This window comes from Zootoca vivipara, chromosome 16 (genome assembly GCF_963506605.1).
Source record: "Zootoca vivipara chromosome 16, rZooViv1.1, whole genome shotgun sequence".
Taxonomy (NCBI): Eukaryota; Metazoa; Chordata; class Lepidosauria; order Squamata; family Lacertidae; genus Zootoca; species Zootoca vivipara.
The window spans coordinates 21,073,550-21,095,213 of NC_083291.1; the positions used below are offsets into that span (position 1 = coordinate 21,073,550).

General features: G+C 43.2%; 1 protein-coding gene across 1 annotated transcript; it reads right to left on the reverse strand.

Annotated features, from left to right (window-relative positions):
* Positions 1-5: 5 nt before the first annotated feature.
* Positions 6-21,472, reverse strand: POLR2B (RNA polymerase II subunit B). Its single transcript, XM_035097394.2, has 25 exons — positions 21,262-21,472; positions 20,580-20,652; positions 19,337-19,487; positions 19,059-19,171; positions 18,607-18,826; positions 17,570-17,728; positions 16,288-16,452; positions 15,527-15,723; positions 15,076-15,195; positions 14,789-14,975; positions 13,910-14,053; positions 12,824-12,963; positions 12,621-12,732; positions 12,073-12,227; positions 10,838-11,036; positions 10,523-10,691; positions 9,095-9,191; positions 7,301-7,395; positions 5,975-6,225; positions 5,799-5,888; positions 4,105-4,212; positions 3,796-3,909; positions 3,543-3,703; positions 2,237-2,432; positions 6-281 (listed from the first exon to the last, which is right to left on the reverse strand). Exons 1-25 carry the CDS (start codon positions 21,278-21,280, stop codon positions 192-194), a joined length of 3,525 nt encoding a protein of 1,174 aa, XP_034953285.1. The 5' UTR covers positions 21,281-21,472; the 3' UTR covers positions 6-191.
* Between the last annotated feature and the right edge of the window lie 192 nt (positions 21,473-21,664).

Consider the following 21,664-nt stretch of genomic DNA (forward strand, 5'->3'; position numbering starts at 1 on the left):
ACGGATAAATGGGCGAAAAGCTTTTATTTCTATTTACAAAAAATGAGCTCACACACTAAACAGTCTGAAAATCCTCAGCCATGAAATAGGTTTCTGAATTTTAAAAACATTTAAAGAAAGCATGCGACTCAAAAAAATTCAGAAGGGTAAAAATCACTCAGCGCCTGGGAGAAGGGAGATCTGTTTGAAGGCTACACACTCATCATTCGAGGTGCGATACTCATCGACATCAGTTCCTGGAAAAGGAGTTTGCACGCATACGGCATTCTCACCAGAGAAATCTGGAAAAAGGGATTAACAAATATTAGTGAAAATTTCAATATTTATGCACCAACCTCCCCTTTAAAACTCCCAGGGCAGCTCTCCCAATAATTAAAGGAACAAATGCAGCAGAACTCGATGTTGAAATCTGAAAAAAGCAACAGAAATGGGGTGCTAAATCCTCAAAAGAACTGATAAAACCAGCTTCAGTGACATGCTGGAAAGCATGGGCAATTTTTAAAAAAATGTCTGCCTGGTGCTGCGATGACGAAGTCAGCAGCACTAGGCAAACATCCCTTAGGAGGGCCATCTATGTACATGGTGCCACATGTGAGACAGGGGGGGGTGTGTGTGTGACAGCTAACGTCAAGAGTGGGATGATGTCTCTGATGGGCAGGCACATGTGGCAGAGGACAGTCCTTCAGGTGTGAGGCTCCCCAAGCCTTTGAATTGCATCTGGATCACATACGGCAACATGCTGTGGGCATCTAATAGGGAGCTCACTAAGGAGCAGTGGCCAGGTTCTGTCTGTCCAGGAAGGGCTGCAGCTACCGCCCCAGGCTTAGCGGATATAAGGCAATGCATGCTACAGATTCCACTTGGACCTCCAGAGAGAAGCCATGTTACAGGGAACCAGGCAGAGGGCCTTCTCGGTAGTGGCACCCGCCCTGTGGAACACCCACCCACCAGATGTCAAAGAGAAAAACAACTACCAGACTTTTAGAAGACATCTGAAGGCAGCCCTGTTTAGGGAAGCTTTTAATGTTTAATAGACTATTGTATTTTAATATTCTGTTGGAAGCTGCCCAGATGGGTGGGGTATTTATTATTATTATTATTATTATTATTATTATTATTATTATTATTATTATTTGCTGGTTCTGTCAGCAACCACCGGCTGCAAACCCTGATCCCTTAGGGGAGGCATGTCCAACTTCATGTAGGCTACTATCCTGTATCAAAAACTGGCAGTGATCTACCACACCCTCCCATTGTAATTCTTCAGGAAGCCTTCCCTTCTCCCGCCCCTCCAAAGTCATTTAAGTTTATGAAATAAACATATAAAGGGATCCTTATTTCACAGATACAGTAGTTATGTTTGGATACCACCATTACATATCCAAAGAGTTACCAGATAGACAAGTAACTAAACAAGTGAGAAAAGTCAAACTATATTTTTATTTTAGTTTACACACAACTGAGGAGCCAGTCAGAGTGTGCCGGGCTTCTCTCTCTTGATCGGCTAAAATCAATCCCACGATCAAGCGGTCAAGTCGCGATCGACGTGTTGGACATGCCTGCCTTAGGGGAATGCAACCCTATCCAGAAGAGGCTGAACACCACATCCTGCTCTCATAATTTCTATCGCATCTCAGCTGAGCATCAGTGGATTGGCCCTCACCCAGCGCACTGCTGATACACCTATACAACATCTGCATTGCCTTGCTCTAATTTGATGTGATGCAGAGTTGGGTGTCAGCAGCCAGGAGGAGGGAAGCTGTGGCCCTCCAGATGATGTAGGGCTACAGCTGCCAGTTGGGACCCAACTACAATCGGGAGCCCAACATCTGGAGGGCCAAAAGTTCCCCACCCCTACACTAAGCAAACCCACCCAATAGACAGAATGCATCTCAAAACAAGGAAAGATTCAAGTTCTAAAATCTAACCTAGTACCTTAGGCGATGAGCATCCTACACACAGTGGAATCGCAAGACATTCTTCTGCACTGCTATGCTACCCAAGGTTTCCCACGATCCTTATTAAACCCAGGTGTAAGGCAATCGTGTGGAACAATGTAGTGAATAAGGGGTTTGCAGACAGCACAAAACAGACAGTGAAGGTTTTGAAGGAAGCAACAGATTTTGCAGGGGTTTTTGAAATGGCAGAACGTGGGACCCAAAAGGATGAGAAAGGATTAAGCAGTACTGTATGCAGACTCGGAGGGTGAGAGAGAAACAGGCATCTTTCCACATACCTGTGTCTTATTACGGCAGCCCCTGCACTCGTAGGTGTGTGTCCTGGTGTTTGCTATTGCCATTAAGCCGCAAAGGTTGCACACATGAACCTGATACGGGTCTGATGCCTCAAACAATCTCTCTCGTAAGAACTGTGCTGCACCGTGAGCAATCTGACAGTCTCTCTCCATTTCTCCAAAACGAAGGCCACCATCACTTTTTGGGGGGGGGGGGAAGAGAGAAACAAGCTTGTTTAATTCCACATTTTTCTAAGCCAGAAGGCTACTGCTAAGTTATACTCACACTGCCCTAAAACACAATAAACTACTGGAGCAGGATCTAAGTGGACTGCCAAAAATAACCAAACCCAACTTTCTGGAGGATGTTAAGAAATGAGGACTATTTTTAAATAGATGCTGAAAAATTCATTGGGATTTTCTCAGGCTATCTGTGCTACGTATGAATGTTGTCTATGCAGGAAACAGCACAGGAGAAAATCAAAGGGACATTCAACAATGCTAAGATTCTGGATTGTAGGAAGTTCAGACAACCCAGTTTCCTGAGCACCTCTGCTTTCAAAGCAATGCTCCAGCCCATATGTTGTGAATATATGCTTGAAAAATCTGTGGGCAAAGCTCAGGGGAAATTTCAGAAACTAAAAACATTGCTAAGTGAGATTCCCAGAGGTGAGGGGTGGGGTTTCTGTGCCCTTTGGATCTCATTGGCTTCTCCTGTGACCAGTAGAATATATTATGCAAAGTTGTGAAACCTGAAGAATTAAAAGAATGCTAAGCAAGTTTCATCACTATACTGTACTTAATTTAAAGGTTGCAAAATTCAGCTTTTCTTGACACAGTGTTTGTGTTAACTTTCACGCAGGGGGGAAAATAGCACAAAGCAAGTCAAGGTAATAGGCTGCTTTACATACAAGCCAATTTAAGATTTATATGCAAATGTTTTGTGCCCACAGGTGGTGACAATAACCAGCCAACAGACAAGAGGGTGTACCTATGCAACCCCCTTTCAAAAGACTTACAAGTCAGTCGACAAAAATGACTAATCCACAAATTTTTTTTACAAGCCCACCTCTACCAATGTCATTTGATTGTGTGAAAGAACAACCCCTCTTACATTTTAGACAAGAGTCTGGCCACCTGTGAGGAATTCACGCTTACACTACAGGCGACTGAGAAAATGGCCTGTCATTTCATTATAGACATCTGAGCCCACCTCCCTCCTCAGATGATGATTTTCGAAAGGCAAGAACTACAAACAGACCCTTCATTGCTCCAGACAACGTCCTTAAGGTGCGTATCTATTTCTTACCGAGATCGACCTTCCATAGGCTGCCTATTAAGGATCTGAATCGGCCCTCTTGCACGGGAATGGATTTTATCATCTACCATGTGTTTTAACCGCTGGTAGTAAGTAGGGCCGATAAAGATCTGCGATGTGATTTTGCGGCCAGTGAAGCCATTGTACAAAACCTGGAGGGAAAGAAGAGACTTGGTGAACACCAAATCATAGGCAATGCGGCAGCATAGTTGAGCTCCTGTTGCCACTCAAGACCATGACGTACCTCATTTCCTCTCAGATGGTAGCCATAGTCAGACAGCAAGTTAGAAATCTTCTGCACGTTGACTGCATCATTGAAAGGAGTGGCGTCACCGATTTCTCCTTTATTTGCCGATACCTAAAAAAGGGGGGCAGGTAGTTTAACAAGAGTACAAGCAGCTCCCAATTTATGCAGGGGTTACGTTCCAAGGCACCACTTGTTTAAGTGAAATCTCACATACTATTTGAAACGCCATCGAAAAAGCCTGCAAACAGCCCGCCCTGCCACTTTTTTGTGACTTTTCATGCCACTTCAATATTCCCCAGTTCTTACCTTCCCTTGCAGACATTCAATCAAGTGACCGATGGTCATACGTGAAGGGATGGCATGAGGATTGATGATTATATCGGGGGTGATACCTTCGCAGGTGAAAGGCATGTCCTAGACAGGAAAGGAAAATGCCATTTATAGCTCCTTTCTGTAAACGTTTTATATATGTATACATTCGTACCTTGGATCTCAAATGCCTTGCGACTCTAACATTTTGGCACCCGAACGCCACAAACCCGGAAGTGAGTGTTCCGGTTTGCGAACGTTTTTTGGAAGCTGAACGTCCGACGTGGCTTCTGCAGTTTCCGATTGAGTGCAGGAAGCTCTTGCAGTCAATTGGAAGCTGCGTCTTGGTTTTTGAAAGTGGAACGGACTTCCGGAATGGATTCTGCTCAAGAACCAAGGTACGACTGTATATAATTCTGGTTAATACAGATTTACAGTGGTATCTCGGTTTATGAACACAATTGGTTCCGAAAGTCTGTTCATAAACTGAAGCGTTCATAAACTGAAGCGAACTTTCCCATTGAAAGTAATGGAAAGTGAATTAATCCGCTCCAGATGGGTCCGCGGCATTCATAAACCGAAAATTCGTAAACCGAGGTGTTCGTAAACCGAAGTTCCACTGTACTTGCTGTGAATCAACTGCTTTTTTGTACAGTGCACCAGGATTATTAGGCAAGCTGCAAAAATGGTTTTGTTTCACCAGGCTTTCGATCTGTTCTGAATTTCCACTGCTGTCCAGCTGTGTGCTGACAATTCTGTTTTATGATACTCACGTTTTTATTTTAAGTAACACTCTACATGGGGTTGCCCTTGAACATGATCCAAAAGTTTTTTTATCTAGCTCAGAATTCTGCTGCAAAACACCTTTGACAGTGTCTTGCTACAGGAAGCAAATTAAATTATCGTTTCTCAGCTGCACAGGCTTCCTGTGTAGGCTTTACTTCTCAGCTATTTCTTTTCTCCCAAAGATATCCCAGAAGGCAGTAGAGATTTAGGAGCAGAGTTTTCCATCTCCTAGATGAGTGACCTCAGGTTGAAGACCAACCTTTTAAAATTATGATACATTAAGATCAGCAGAGGGGACCTTCTTGGTAGTTCCACCCCCCCCCCCAGAAACTAGGGGTGGTGGTGGTCTGGGACAAAGCACACCCTGAGTTGCAGAACTCCCTTTGTACAGAGGTGTGCCTGACACCTTCACAAAGAACCGTTTCCAAACACTGAAGGCATACTGTATTTTCCGTGTATAAGACGACCCCTATTTTTTTGAACCCAAAATTAATTTTAAAAAGTTGAGGTTTTTCTGGGATGTTGTTAAGCTTGAATTGATTTTCTTGGGGGGGGGGGTCGCTACTGCCAATGACTTGCTCACTCAACATACCTTATTTTTCTGTGTATAACATGACCCCCAATTTTGGCATTTTTTAAAAGCAAAAACACAGTCTCTTACACAGAAAAATACAGTACTGTACATCTCCACCATGGCCTTTGAAGCTTGCAGTGTGTATTTTTAGGACCTGCCCTACTCTTGTAATTGTAATTTGATTTAAACTGCTGTATTTTAAATTGTTACGACTTGCCCTACAACTTTAGGGTGAAAGGCAGGTAATAAATCAAAATAGCTTCAAATACAGATTTCTAAGCATGTTTCTCCCTTGCATCAAAAAAACCAAACAAACAGAGGAGGCTTTTACCTCTTGTCTGTACTGGATACCACAGGTACCTTTCTGCCCATGTCTGCTGGCAAACTTGTCTCCAATTTGTGGGATTCTCACAGAACGCACCTGGAGATAAAGAGGACAGCCGGTTACTCCAGAATTATGGCTTTATCGTTAGCAAATAAATAATCACGCATAACTCCTACGCTTACCCTAATTTTACAAAACTTGTATCCCTCCTGGTTCAAGGTAACCATGACCTGGTCCACAATGCCTGTTTCGCTCGTGCGCAAGAAAGTGCTGCAGTCTCTCTTGGTGTAACGGCGGTTGGTGCTCTCCAGCTCGTCTTCGTTCTCGGGCAAAGTTACCGTCTTGCCGATGATGACGTCATCTCCCGAGACGCGCACGCCAGGTGCGATCAAGCCATCGTCATCCAGTTTGTCATAGATGGCGTGCCTCATCCCTGGGGAGAATAAATGCACAACTTGCAACCCACCGAGTTTACCAGCACATCAAGGGCTTACAAAATCATCCCCCAACCCAGTGCTTTTAAAAAAATAAAAATAGGTGCTGGTACGCACCATGAAGTTGTTAGAGCAAGTGCCACACTTTTTAACAACAAAAAGAGGTGTCGGTACATGGGTACCCCTGAAGAAGAAAAAGCACTACCCCCACCCCAATTTTGGCTTCCTGCATGGGAAAAATATACAGCTGGTTGGCTAAATCACACACAGTGCATGGCTGACCTTGGTTCCCTGCAATTTCAAGTAAGGCCATAGCGCAAGTGTGGTTGTACTGAAGACCACTGCATGTTCTTAAGGTGATTGGGTGGCCTTTGAGTTCAGCTTTGTCCTTTAAGGCCACGATCCAGCAAAGCCAGATGTGTAATAATAATAATAATAATAATAGATTATATAAGATATAATCAATCATCATCTATTATTTATACCCTACCCATCTGGCTGGGTTTCGCCAGCCACTCTGGGCAGCTCCCAACAGAATATTAAAAACACAATAAAACATCAAACATCAAAAACATGCAGGGGAAAGAACCAGACATACTAATGGGGGGCTCTCACTTCCAGCACTGTCATTGTTCGTTATTTAGTTTTGCTGCTGAACAGCTAGTGTAATGGGGCAAGTTGTGCGAAGTTAAGATTTTGACATTTAAGCTAAAAAGGGTGTGGGGCGGGGTCATCTGTTTCACACAAATTTGTGATCTCAAAGGAACCGTCCCTAGGAAGCATTTAATCCATATGAAGTGTATTTGCATTGCCCATCACACCACTGCAATACAAACCCAGGTTAGCAAGTTTAAAATCTAATCTAGTTGTGGTTACAAGGGATAACATACCAAAGAAAAAACAAAAAACCACCCCAGTAGTTTCTTTCCCTGCAAGTGAATGTGTGAGAACATAAGGGGAAGCTGCATTGCTCTTTTTGATTTATAAGAGCAGAGAAGACTCAAAAGTTTTGAGCAGTGACCTGTCTGCCTGGTTCTCAACTAGCCCTGCTGGGCAGCTTCTGTTTATTCTCACCTTGACACGTTTCACGAGTAGGTTTCTCAAACACTTCCTCTTGATCAAATCCTTTCTTGGACTCTTGCTCTTTGTAAGAACGATAGAATACAGATCTGAAGAGGGGGGGGGGAATGAAAAAAGGCCTCAATTCCAAACCCAAGACCACTCTTCCAATTCAGGCGATGTTTCAAACACACTCCGCTGTGTTTCAGACACACTCCAGTGTGTGCCTCAGCCAAGAAAGGGATGCAATAGTGAGGGAAACAGCTGAAGTAGTCCTATTAAGAGTCAGCAACTAGAAGCCCCTTGGCTAAATCCACTCCGCAGTCAATTAGAGACGAAAGGTGTGGAAAACAAAATGTATTGTTAGGTCCGGGGGCAGGGGAGCAGAGATTGCAATAAAAGCCTACCGTCCCTTGCAGCCTTCTCAAAGAGCAAGAAAACCAGCTGCTGACAAGTGACCCCCAAAGAACTTACTGATTTAAGGGTGCACCTGCAATGGCACAAGAGCCATTTCCCTGCTGAGAATTGCGAAGGCCTCCTGCACTGGGAAAATGAGCTCTCCTCCCCATGAAGTACCAATCATATTTTTGATGCAAGCCTCCATCATTAAAAGCATCCAGCCAAGCAGCAGTCCTCCCTCACACAATACCGCCCACATGACACATCAAGGAGGTCAATGCAACAACTTCACATGCTTTCAACCTTCAGTTATCTGCCTACTGCAGTGGTTTTTGACCTGTGATCGGGAACACTCTGGGCTTTTTAAGTACATATGAGGGGAAAGCCATAGAAGCAGACTAGTGCCCATGACAGACATCTTGCATGCCACTGCTGATTTACAGGGGAGAGCTGACCACTATCTTCTGAGGTGGACTCTAACCTCTGCTGAGTGAGCCCTAACAAACCTGGTCAGCATCCCACATGTCCCAAGATTGCCTCCCAGGAGGCATGTGTGTACACACAATTGGCAGGTGGTCCTTGGCAGGTCCATTCAAAAACTCTTCTTTGGAGGTGCAAAGTGTGAAAGCCACTGTCCTACTGCAATTACACTTCCCATGCATGAAACTGCAGAGCACCACTTGAGAATTAGTTAATTAGATTTATAATTAATTAGTCCATATGAACGGATTATCCACAGCGGGTGGCGCTGTGGTCTAAACCACAGAGCCTAGGGCTTGCCGATCAGAGGGATGGTGGTTCGAATCTCCGTGACGGAGTGAGCTCCCGTTGCTTGGTCCCAGCTCCTGCCAACCTAGCAGTTCGAAAGCACGTCAAAGTGCAAGTAGATAAATAGGTACTGCTCTGGCGGGAAGGTAAACGGCGTTTCCGTGCGCTGCTCTGGTTTGCCAGAAGCGGCTTAGTCATGCTGGCCACATGACCCGGAAGCTGTACGCCGGCTCCCTCGGCCAATAGAGCGAGATGAGCGCCACAACCCCAGAGCAAAACAATAACACACAAAAAGCAAAACAATAACACACACACACACACACACACACACACCACAGACACATTTAAAAGGCTACAGAATATTAATCAGTCCAAGGCCTGATTGAAGAGGAACATTTTTGCCTGGCGCCTAAGAATATATAATGAAAGCGCCAGGTGAGCATTTTGCAAATGGGGAGCCACTGCAGAGAAGGCCTGTTCTCGTGTTCCCATCCGCCAGACCTCGCATAGAGGAGACACACAGAGAAGGGCCTCAGATGATGATCACAGGGTCTGTGATGGTTTATTTGGGGAGAGGTGACCCTTGAGGTATTGATCCTAAAGGACTGCCACACAGAAGGTCTAAAGTCAAGTAGGTCAGACCTGAAGAAGCCTCTATCAACTGCTGAACGGTTCATGATGACGGAGTCCTCTTGGTTATATCCAGTATATGAAGCTATGGCCACAATAGAGTTGATGCCTGTAGGAGATTCAAGAGCATGACTCAGTCACCACATATACCTCCTCTGTCTTGTATTGCTATATGTAATCACTTGGCATTTCTATCAGCATCTGCCCAGAAAGAAGAATGTCAATACTGTACACAAAATACAAGCACGTGGCAGCTATGCGGAAGTGATTTCTTACACTTCTCTAGTGACCCCTTGCGGTGAATCCTGGCAATGCCGGTGAATTCCTATTATGTAACAGGAACCTCATTTTGGTGAGGTGCAGGCATTTCAAGCAAAAGATTTTGTTTGCAGCGGCCACTCAAATGTTCCTCCTGCCCATCTGCAACTGCTTTCTGCTCACTACATCCAGATCAAGTGAACGAACTACTATACCTGTGTTCTTCTTAGGAGATGGTTAGGAGATGGTCCATTATCGTATATTCTGACGTATAAGACAACTGGGCGTATAAGACGACCCTCAACTTTTCCAGTTAAAATATAGAGTTTGGGATATACTCCCCATATAAGAAATACGACCCGGCGTATAAGAAGACCCCTGACATTTGAGAAGATTTTCCTGGGTTAAAAAGTAGTCTTATACGCAGGAATATACAGTAATCCGTATTTCTGGTCTGGCTAAGCAGGGTACAGCTGGAATTCTAGAAATACCTTGTGTTTGCTCAAAAGCTGGAAAACCACCAGTGGCTCCTTGGTGGGGTGCAATAAAGAAAGTACAAGCAAGTGCAAGCAAAAACGAATGCTCAAAAGCAGGCATCCCCAAACTCTGGCCCTCCAGATGTTTTGGACTACAATTCCCATCTTCCCTGACCACTGGTCCTGTTAGCTAGGGATCATGGGAGTTGTAGGCCAAAACATCTGGAGGGCCGCAGTTTGGGGGTGCCTGCTCAAAAGGATGGGCTTGAACAAGAAAAATTATCTTGAGGAATGCTCCTAAGGAGCACTAATATCAGTTGGCTTCATGACTATGCAATAGCCGCATAGCCAAAGAGCACTCTGACCCAACATGCGTATTGGGTATAATACATGCACACCCCACACCTAAGGAATAGCCCCCCCCCCGGTCATTTTACATTGCATTCCGACTGTAGGTGGAAGCGTAGTTTTCATGTCAGAGTGAATTGACATGAAAACATCGGAAGCATGTTGAGAAACTGTGAAGGAGAAAAACCACCACCTGCACAGTCGGGCTCCATCACTGCCAAACTGCTTTGGCCCCACTCAGGTAGGGTCCGAGGGGCTGCCTTGCCTCTCAAAGTGTCCCTCCCCGTGATCAGGGTTCCGAGTACTAAATTTCAGAAGCAGTGCAAAGAAGGTTCAGAAGAGGACCTTGTAAACATACCTGCCGGCAACTCTCTGAATCGCAGGTATTCCATAGAGCGGGTTGTCACAAGGGGTTTCTGAGGATAATATAGGACATGGGCAAGGGTATCCATACGGACATGGAAGTTGGTAATGTAAACGCCCATAGCCTGTTTCCCCATAGCAGACTGGTACGTGTTCCTAGGAGACTATGAAGGTAAAAGAAGATAATGAAGATAGGAAAACATCATTACAGGTTTTTTAAAAAATATTTGCACAAGCAGACCTTACATATTCTGCCATGGTCCAGTTATAAAACTTTTTATTGTCTGCCTTATAAACAAATTCTACAAACCTGGTTGTGATCTGGAAACGGGATAATCGATGCGCAGACTCCTAGGATCATGGATGGGTGAATCTCACAGTGGGTGTAGGTTGAACAGTAGGCAACACCTTTTTCCTGCAAGTCATCTGGAGTCATGGCCAGCATGACAGTCTCCTCTTCTAGGGTGTCAATGTATTCTACTACACCACTGGCCACCAAATCCTGCCAGCTTTAAAAAAAAGGGGGGGGAGGCCGCGATTATCACTGGGGACCAAAATTTTTGTTGCATTGACACCTGCAGTTGTTCTAACCTAATTTCAACGTGCCGATTTCATATCTGAAGTCGGTTTTGTTCTGTAAACTCTAGTTTTTTTGCAATTCATGTTTTTCACTTTTCACCCGAATATTCGTTTTTCACAATGCAAGAATTAAATATTTTTACTACAACAGCTTGTATATACTGTATCCCAAAGGAATACATTTTTTTTGCATACCTCCAACTGTACACATACATGTCATGTTCAATGCTATATAAGTCACTTACATTTATAATCATATGGTACTACTTTGGCAATGTGTTTATTAAAATATTTAATTCTTGCATTGTGAAAAACGAATAATCAGGTGAAAAGTGAAAAACATGAATTGCAAAAAAACCTAGAGCTTACAGAACAAAACTGACTTCAGATATGAAATCAGCACTGAAAAAAACATATAGGAACAGTTGAAAAATCTCATGCAACAGAAAATGAAAAAAAAAATTGTTCCCCAGTGAATTATTTTAGGTCCAAATGTCTGATTTTATATCAAACAGGTGTTGTCCATTTGCAACTGGTGAACTTAGAATCCTAGAGTTGGAAAAGACCCTGAGGCTCTTCTAGTCCAGCCCCCTGCAATCCAGGGGGAATATGCAGCTACCGCATACGGGGATCAAACTTGCAAACCTTGGCATTATCAGCATGACGCTCTACCCAACAGAGCTATCCAGTTTTCATTTAATGCAACTGCAAATCTTTCATCACCTTCTGCCTCTAATAACTGCGCTCAGGACTTGGAATAGATGAGCAGCATTGATGCAATTTTGAAGCCCTTTTGCCCATTTACACATGATGCTGTAACACACCATCGACTCCGCCAGAAGCACTGATTCGGTAATGGATGTTCACGGGCAAATAATCTTTTCAGCTCATGTGCTCTACCATGAAGAGCACCGTTTCACAAATGCTGGTGGCGAAGCACGAGATGCACCATGCGAAGTTTCCTACCTGTAGTTGTTATATTCACGCTCTTTCAGCTGGTCGATATGCCTCTTCTTCAGCAGCAGCTTTTGCTTTTCCACGATTAGAAGCGGGCGGCAAATCCTGCCAGCATCAGTGTAAATGCGAATTTCCCGCTCCCTGATATCCCTGATCATGGACACCTATACGAGAAAGCATAAGGCTCAGAAACAATGGTAGGAGAGAGACTGGCCAAATGCCATTTTTTTAATTGCAAATGTTTAGCATAGGCAGTGCCAACCCGATACTCCCAAGATGTTTTAAACTACAATTCCCATCAGCCCCAGGCAGCTGAACCAATGATCAGGGATGATGGGAACTGCAGTGAAAAAGATCTGGAGGGTACCAGGTTGTGGAGAAGTGATTTATTACATGCAAAAAGGAATGCTTGAACTAGCCATTCTGAATTTTAAACGGATTCAGCAAGCCAAATCCAACCCTATTAACAATCTCTACCTGAAATATAGCAGCATGTCAATGAGTATTCCAGTTACTGCATTCCACTTGGTAGAGCAATATTATGACCCAATACCTACCTCCGACACAATGATGTCCATCTGACGCCGCAGTTTCCTGAGTGTGTTCATGAGCTGCTCCGGATCCTTGTGTATCCCAACCCAACAGCCATTCACAAAGATCTTTGTAGCGCTTCAGAAAAGAAGAAAAGGATTTTGAGAACATTGTCCTAGATTGAACCATGTGGACGTTAACAATACTGAAACATCATTTTCACACTTACTCTGCAATAGCTGCTGGAGAGATTTCTTCTAGGTTTTCCATACTCCATTCTTCTAAAAATTCCAGAATTGGGGATGGCTGAGACCCCACAGAGATATATGCCATCAGGGCGAGGTTCTTCACAAGCCCCACAGCATGACCCTAAGAACACATGGAGTTATTTTTTTACATCGGCATCTCTTTAAGACCATGTACAGATTTCATGAAATTCCTAAGGCACAAAAGTTCTGAATCGAAAACTTTCTTTATGGACATGTTCACATCAACCCTTTCCGCTGAGAAGTTCTGCAGCACCCAGGTCTCCCCAAAGAGCCACAGTATTCTGAGGCATGTATAAACTAAGGATAGGTCTCAAACCTGCTTAGCATGCCACTGTGCGATTGCAAGAGAAGACTGAACATAGGACACTCCTGTTTTCAGACAGGGGACTTTCACAATCCTACCCGGAGGTAACAAAAGCTGGACCAGAGACCTTCTGATTGAAAAAGCATGTGTCGTTATATTTGTACCCTGACTATCTGGCTGGGTTTCCCCAGCCACTCTGGGCGGCTTCCAACACATATAAAAACATAATAAAACATCAAACATAAAAAACCTCCCAATACAGGGCTGCCTTCAGAGGTCTTCTAAAATTTGTGCAGTTGTTTATCTCCTTGACATCTCATGGGAGGGCGCTACACAGAGGTGGGTGCCACTGTCGAAAAGGCCCTCTGCCTGGTTCCCTTGCAACTTCCCTTCTCGCAGTGAGGGAACCCCCAGAAGGCCCCCTGTGCTGGATCTCAGTGTCTGGGCTGGACGATGGGGGTGGAGACGCTCCTTCAGGCCGAGGCTGTTTAGAGCTTTAAAGGTCAGCACCAACACTTTGAATTGTTCTTGGAAACAAACTGGGAGCCTAATAAGCTTACGAGTTTTCTAAATAAGCAACAAGTTTCCTAAATTGCTTTTCCCTAAACCACCGGCTCTATCAAATGTCTTTATGAAGTCTAAAAATGAAACCAACTGCCATTACAAAGAAAGACATAGATGAAAAACACTGAAGCATATAGGCACACTGAATGCTTTGTTTTCAACCCTATCTCCACATTACCTCTGGTGTTTCGGCAGGGCAAACCATTCCCCACAAGGTGTTGTGCAGTTGCCTGGGCTTTGCTAGTTTGCCATCTCTGCCAATAGGGGAATTCAAACGACGCAAGTGGGAAAGTGTAGATGCAAAGGTGAGACGGTTCAATACCTTCAAGAGGTGCAACAAGAGGACATTTTTAGGCTTCCTCATGAGATCAAAGAATATACCACATATCAATACTGCCAAGGGCTTAATATCCAGTTACTTAAAATGAAAGTTACATATAATCATAGAGTTGGAAGGGACCCTGAAGATCATCTATTCCAACCCCCTGCAATGCAGAAATGTGCAGCTTTCCTGTATTGGGGATCAAACCTGCAACCTTGGCATTATCAGCACCATGCTCTACCCAACTGAGTTATCATACAGTTAATGAACATTCAGTTACAATATTTAGTGTGACTCCAGTATGGCAATATACTAAGAGTTCAATTCAGACCCAGAGAGCAGCCAGGGATCATGTGACGCTACAGTAAAGCAAGTGTGGATCTAGAAGGAGCACAGTGGAAGAGTGAGATCTGCTCCCTTGCTGTCCTCAACCTTTTTCTTAGCTCTCAAGCCCAAAACATCATATTCCCTTTGCTCACAACCCATAGCCACCCATTCTGCAAAATCTTGCAGAAAACAGAACTTTTCCTCTCAGGTCAATGCCCCATATTGCCTTCCAACTGTTTCGCTTTGATTCCTTAAGGCCAAGGGCGAAGAAGGACCAAAAAAAAGTCAAACAAAGCAGATTTCAGTGAGACCCCCAAAATAATCTGATCAAGTTGGAGGGGTTCAGATATGAATGGCATGTTTGCCTGGAACACACACAAAGCCTCGTGAGATCAATCGAACACTTACTTGAGATACTCCAGCTCTGGCCTGGTGAGCTTTCTTCTGGTCTCCCCAGTTCCCTGTAGCTAATGAGTATTTCAAGCCATCCGATATAATCCTGGTTTTAATGGCCAGCTCCAAGTTAAAATCTTTCCCTCTGTCAATAAATTTTTGCGCATATATTCTAACTTCTTTCAGCAGGTTCTTAAACATTCTGTTGAAAAAGAAACCAGGAAAAAATCAGTTGTAGGGAGACAGGACCAGCTTTCCCCATAAAACAGTGATAAATAACCATAGGAACTTGTTGCACTCACCCTCTGAACAGGAAAGCGAGCAAGGGGCCTGCAAGGTCAAGCCGCTTGTTGCCATAGTGATCTCTGTCATCCAGCTCTCTTCTCCCTAAAGCTGCCAGCAGAAGCCTATGAACCATGTACCTAACAAAATATGCAGGTTATTTAACAGGAGTTGGGCATTCAGATTTCTGGGACATAAACAGGACATTAAGCTATTTTTTAAATTACATCACTTTGACGAGTTATCAACACATTATATACCCAAGGCGTTTGGGAAAGATGCACTTGTATATATTTCCTAAAATATTTGTTTTTATTATTTATTATAATAATAAATATTTATTATTATTTATTATGCTGGTTTATTATTTTAATCAAGAATATTGCTACAGGCTTCTGTCTTCATTTTTTAACCCTCATCTAAATAATGTGCAAATAAGTTCCCGCAGGCAGATTGTGCACATTTACATACCCAAGAAAGTAAGCTTTTTTGGTTTCACAGAAGTCACTGACACCGACGTGCGGAAGCATCTCTTTCTGCAAAACTTCTTTTGCATACTTGATTCTTTTCTCCTTGGTGACTCCTGGTTTTGCACCTCTTGAGCCGATGAAGTTCAGCGCGACATTCTGTTCCTGTATGACGAACGCTTCATCCAGTGAAGGCTTAACCTATCATATATATATATAAAAGATGGTGTTGTCAGGGTTAAGGAGCTTCCTGAAGTCAGCGTTAAAGTTACATGTTCGATACAGTCGTACCTTGGATCTCAAACGCCTTGGCTCCCAAACAAATCAGCTCCTGAACGATCGAAACTCGGAAATGAGTGTTCTGGTTTTTGAATGTTCTTTTGGAAGCCGAAAGTCCAATGGGGCTTTTGGTTGGCTGCAGGAGCTTCCTGCAGCCAATCAGAAGCCGCACTTTGGTTTTTGAACATTTTGGAAGTTGGACGGACTTCCGGAATGGACTCCATTCTACTTCCAAGGTACGACTGTACTGGCAAGCAGACATTACAGAATTATCTGGTAAAAGTAAAACTGAGTGCAACCAATTTTGCATGCTGGGTTTCATAACCTAAGCATAGCTGTCACGTTTTCCCTTTTCTCGCGAGGAAGCCTATTCAGCATAAGGGAATTTCCCTTTTAAAAAGGGAGAACTTGACAGCTATGCATAAGGTTTCTGAATATACGTGTTGCTCTATGTCACAGATCCATATAAAAAAATTAAGATATTACCATTTCCATCATCTCAGGATCTTCAAAGTCATAAATTATATGTTCCAGTATATCTCTGTCAGACACAAAACCCAGTGCACGGAAAACGATAATAATGGGAACTTCCTGCTTTATGTAGGGCAAAGTTGCCACAATACGCTGACCTATGGCACTCTTCTTTGCACCCTAGATAAAGAAACAGATTTTCAAGGCATTTGTCTTCAAAGAGCGAATATTTATTACCGTAGTTTTTTCATTTCAAATATATTGTTGTTTTCAGCAAAGGTTAAAGCCCATACGATTCAGAACAGGATACATTTCAAAAACCTCTTTACTCCAATGGTACAAACCATTGCTGCAATATGAAGGTTTACACCCTTTCTAATTGATCCTTCAGAACTATGAACAGGTGACTCAATAACTTGAAAAGCCCACAGTGAAAGAACCCTGCAACTAATTCTGTAAGCCCAACGGGATTTTGGACATGATTATTGAACAGACCCTTCTGCTGCATAGCAAACTGCTTTTGGAATGATTCTTAAAGCAGTTTATGATAAGGCATTGGAAAAAACAACAACACACACACATATTACAAAAGAGAAAGAAGCCAAAATTCCACTGAGGAAGGACTGCAAGGACTACAAAACAATCATTTTTAAAAAAATTATCACACAGTGGGCTGTAAATACAAAGTACTTTGGGACAGATTAAGTTCAATAACCTTTTTTTTTCTTGTTAAAATTAATGGGCCCCTCAGATCCTAACCATGTTTATTTGGCAAACCCCTGCAATTTAAATGCTGCTTAATTCCAAGTAAACATGACTAGGATTGGTCTGTAGATCAAAATGCAAACTCAAATTCCCATTCCTGTTTCCCTAATTCTGAGGAGGAACTCCACCACTCGTCTCCTTCCCAATGTGCAAACAAAAGTTCACCATCAAGGTGGGAAGGGGGAGGACGGAAGAGGTACAGAGTAATACAAGACTGTAGATGTATATGTACAATTTACGGATGGTCAGAACGTTTAGCTGCCAAAAATAATCAGAGTTTCAGATGGTCACAGGTTGCTAGTATTAAACTATTGCTAGTATCAAACTAACTGGCGGGGGGGGGGGGAGAGAAACAGGAGAGAAACCCACTGCCTTGCCAAACACAACAGAGGATAGGAGTGAGTCATAAAAGCATTTGTGGTTTGCTTGATAGTTGCTTATGTCTTCTTAAGGGGCTCCACTTTCGGAACCACAGCCATTAAGGAAACTTCTTACCCTCTATCAATCCCAAGTTTTAAGCCAAACTGCTTACCTGGCCGCCTCTGGCCAGCATGCTGACCCATATTGTACTTGTGGGCCGAGAAGAATTTTCCAGGCAAGACCTGCATTCTCCAGTGTAGGCATATTTGGAATCTTTCTTTGCAAACACATATACGGTATTTGTAGCCATCTTCTCTTGAGCAATCAGAACCTGTTTGGGGAATGAGCAAGCACAAAGACGTAGCTCGTTTTAGAGTCCACTTTTGTAACATCAATGTTGGCTGTTATTGTTCTTCATCTAAGATATGGCACACATGCCTTAAGAGATCTCTGAGCTGGAGACTAGCGGAAGAAATTATGATAAAGCAAATGTAACACATGATATTGGACCAAGGAGACCTGGATTCAGGTAGGTAGCCGTGTTGGTCTGATGCAGATGAAATTTTAAAAATTGTCCAGTAGCACCTTAGAGACCAACTAAGTTTGTTCTGGGTATAAGCTTTCGTGTGCATGCACACTTCTTCAGATACCTTCACACGAAAGCTTATACCCAGAACAAACTTAGTTGGTATCTAAGGTGCTACTGGACAATTTTTTAATTTTTGTTTATTTCAAGGAGACATGGGCTCTCTATGTCTCTATGCCCCCCTCAAAGGCAAACAAAATCAACCCCATTAGATTACAATCAACCATTAGATTACAAGAATGGAGGCTTATGGGACTTCATTCTTGACATTTCTTACATATAATAAAAGGGTAAGTTTGTCGACATGCAGCAGTTCATTTAACCGCTGACAGGTGGCACTGTGAACTACACCATGACAACTGTCTTCTGAAAGCTGCTGGACCACTGCAGCAGCATTGGAGGGTGAGGAGAAGGGCAGCAGAGGAAGGAATCTGGGGTGGGCGGCTCAGGTGAACCACAAAGAACAGCTCTAAGGAGAGAGGGGTAGGTTTGGTGAGGTGCAACATGGGGATAATATCGGCAGGAGGTAGATGGGGTTGGTGAGCAAAGGTGAAGCTACCGTGTACCAAATGCATGGAATTTTCTGCGCAAGTCGTTTTTTCATGTGAATTCCTAATTCTTACCTTTTCTGATCCATTAATAATGAAATAGCCACCAGGGTCAAGGGGGCATTCGTTCAGCTCACAAAGATCACGGTCTGTTAAGCCATTTAATAAGCAGTAGGTGGATCGCAGCATGATAGGAATTTTGCCTATGAAAGTTTTCTGATGTTGTGTCTGCAACTGGTCCTCTCCTTCCTTAATAACTGTCTTAGTTATGTCCACATACAACGGAGCAGAATACCTTTGAAAGAGAAATTGCCATGTTTCAATGAGAAAAAATTAAATTTTAATTAAATATTAAAGAAACGTAAGGGGTTGGTTTTTTTGCCAAGTAGTTGGGAATTTGAAACAGAAATAGCTCTACAAATTTAGTCCAGGATTATTATTATTATTGTGCTACTGTATTTCAGACATTGCTACAATTGAGGTTTCACCATAAATCGTCACTAATAACAGATGTAGATATTGCTTACGTAAGGTTTCGCAGCCTGGCTTCATTTGGCATCATAGGTGATGGGGCACCATCTCTTTCCCAATGTGTAGGCTTGGAGAGATAAATTTGCTCAAATTTCAAAAGGTAGCGTGGCTGAAAGCAACACAAGGCTTCATTTAGAAATTCTATACAATGAGAAGTGACAACTTTCATAGGACAGGATTTGGATTGCCTGACTTACACCTTACTTTGAATTATTATTATTATTATTATTATTATTATTAAAATTAAAAGTAACATGACAAGACTGGCTCTTACTGGCTCTTCCACTTCTCCTGTAGCGTGTTGAGCTTCTGCTTGTAGATCAATTGGTGGCGCATCTTCAACAATTCTCTGCACAGACATCTGAATGAATTCATCAAAAGAATCTAGCTGCTGTCGGACCAGGCCTTTTTCATCAAAATAGGAACTTTGGAAGGTAATTTGTGAGAATGAACAATTTAGTTGACTGAAACTGTATAAGATCAAAACCAAGAATTCTGCAGTAGAAAGCAGATTGCCTTCATTTTTAGATTCACGTGTGTATCATACCATCTAAAATGTTTAAGCAACTGGTATTAATTTAAAAATCTGCTGACGGGTTTTAATCAAATAATGCAAACGATTAATTGATAAATAATTAAATCTTTAATCACCATCTGTATGAAAATTCAATTTCTCCTACCTTTAATTATCCTAGAACAACTCTCAGATACATTTCCTGACTGAATACCCGCTATAGGACAGAATGTTTTATGTCCCTTTGGGCTGGAGGTAAGAGGGAAGGATCTTCGTTAAAAATCTGTAGCACAAGGAGGTTGTGCCGGGGAAAGTGATCTTATACTGCATCATCTAGCCCAGTACTGTATATTCTGACTGGCAGCAGCTTTCCAAGGTCTCAAGCATAGGTCTTTCCCAATCCTGCTTTAACCAGAAATGTGAGGGATGGAACCTGAGACCTTCTGCATGCATAGCATTTGTTCCATGTTCAGTTACTAATCTATGGGAAGAATGAGCTTTTACTTTTTAGCTGCTTCTGGCAGAACAAACCAAAAGATGAAAGGAATGAGAATGTGACCAGAAAGGACCCCCTGAAGACAACTACGCTAACAAGTAAGAAACATCTGTGGGTCTGGCAAGTGGCTCTTGCCCATTCATACAATGCAGCAAGCACTCAGTGGCATCTTACTTGTGGATAAGGCTCAAGAGATTTAGGCCCAGCTGCACTTAGCAAACACTTGGTAGGAAAAAAATTAGTAAAATAAAGAATGAAGAAAGTGAATGAAAAAAGTGATCAGACAGATGCTCAAAATCAGGAGATTCGGGAGCATTCATATCAAGTGTACAGTGAAAGTCTAACCTTTAACACTAGGGTTTAGCAATAAAGTGATTTTTCAAAGAACACAATAAAAAAATTCTTAACACGTATGCCATATTCTTCTTTTGAAATTCAGTGAGACTATAAAAAGTGTTTCAACTTTGGCTAAATTAGGACCGTTGTATTTTCCATTTCGAAAGTTACCTGATCACAATCCAGCATGCTTCCTGCCACAAGTCTGGAGTGATTTCATCATCATCCTCATCATATTGCATATCTGCAAAACAAATATTTTCACGAAATAATACATAGTTCCTTTTAAGAGTTTTCATCAAATGGCTCATTTCTGGAAAGTGCTTATTTCCAAACTCCCTGACTGATAAACCCCAACTCTAGTCCTGCTATGTGAGCCTTAGGGAGACTGAACCTGGTCTAAGGGTGTACTCTGGCATCCCTTCTGCACAACAGGTGTGTGTGTGTGTGTGTGGCAGAGATCTGCCTGAGATTCTGCAAGTGGTTCATGGCAAGTTCTACTTCCACTATCAGAGGCTCTGCCTACCACTTGCAGGGACTTTCAAGTGGCACGCAGGTTCTATTCACCAGCTTCTCACAAACATCTGGCTGGCCACCCCGAGAACAAGATGCTAGTCCATATGAACTTTTGGTCTGATCCAGCTGGAGTCTTCTTAACGGATAATCCCTCAAAAAAACCCACATTATTATTAAGCAGGCTGAAGAGATGTCATAAGCCTTGATTTCTCTCCTCTAGAGTTACCTTTCAGAGCTAAGACATACTCCCCGCCCTCCCCCAAGAAACCCCAACCACCCCATAGACTGATGAAGGAACCCCCCCAACCCGGTCTGCTTTCCCTACGTGGGACCTCACCTTCATCCGCGTCATACATCTTGGCGAAGGCGACTCACAGGTCTCTAAACCAAAATGCAGGAAACTGAGGGGGCGGAAGGCGAGACCCGAGCAGCGCGCGCGCTCCTTTCTGTAAAAAGAATGAAACGCAGCAAAGAAACAGGAGCACTTGCTTAGGACTGCGCCTGCGCACAAGCTCACATTCCAACCCCAAGCCCCGGCGCGCAGCCACTTCCTTTCGGTCTCCAAAACGTCACTTCTGCTCGCGCTGCGCTTGTGCGCGCAATCTGCTAGCCCCTCCCACCCTCTCTTCCGCCCGCCCCCCATAAAGATAAGACGATGGGTCTCTGACGAAGATTTGCGCCTGCGCAGAGGGTCCCATAGGCCTTTCAGTTACCGTAAATTACAAGAATCATACCGTATA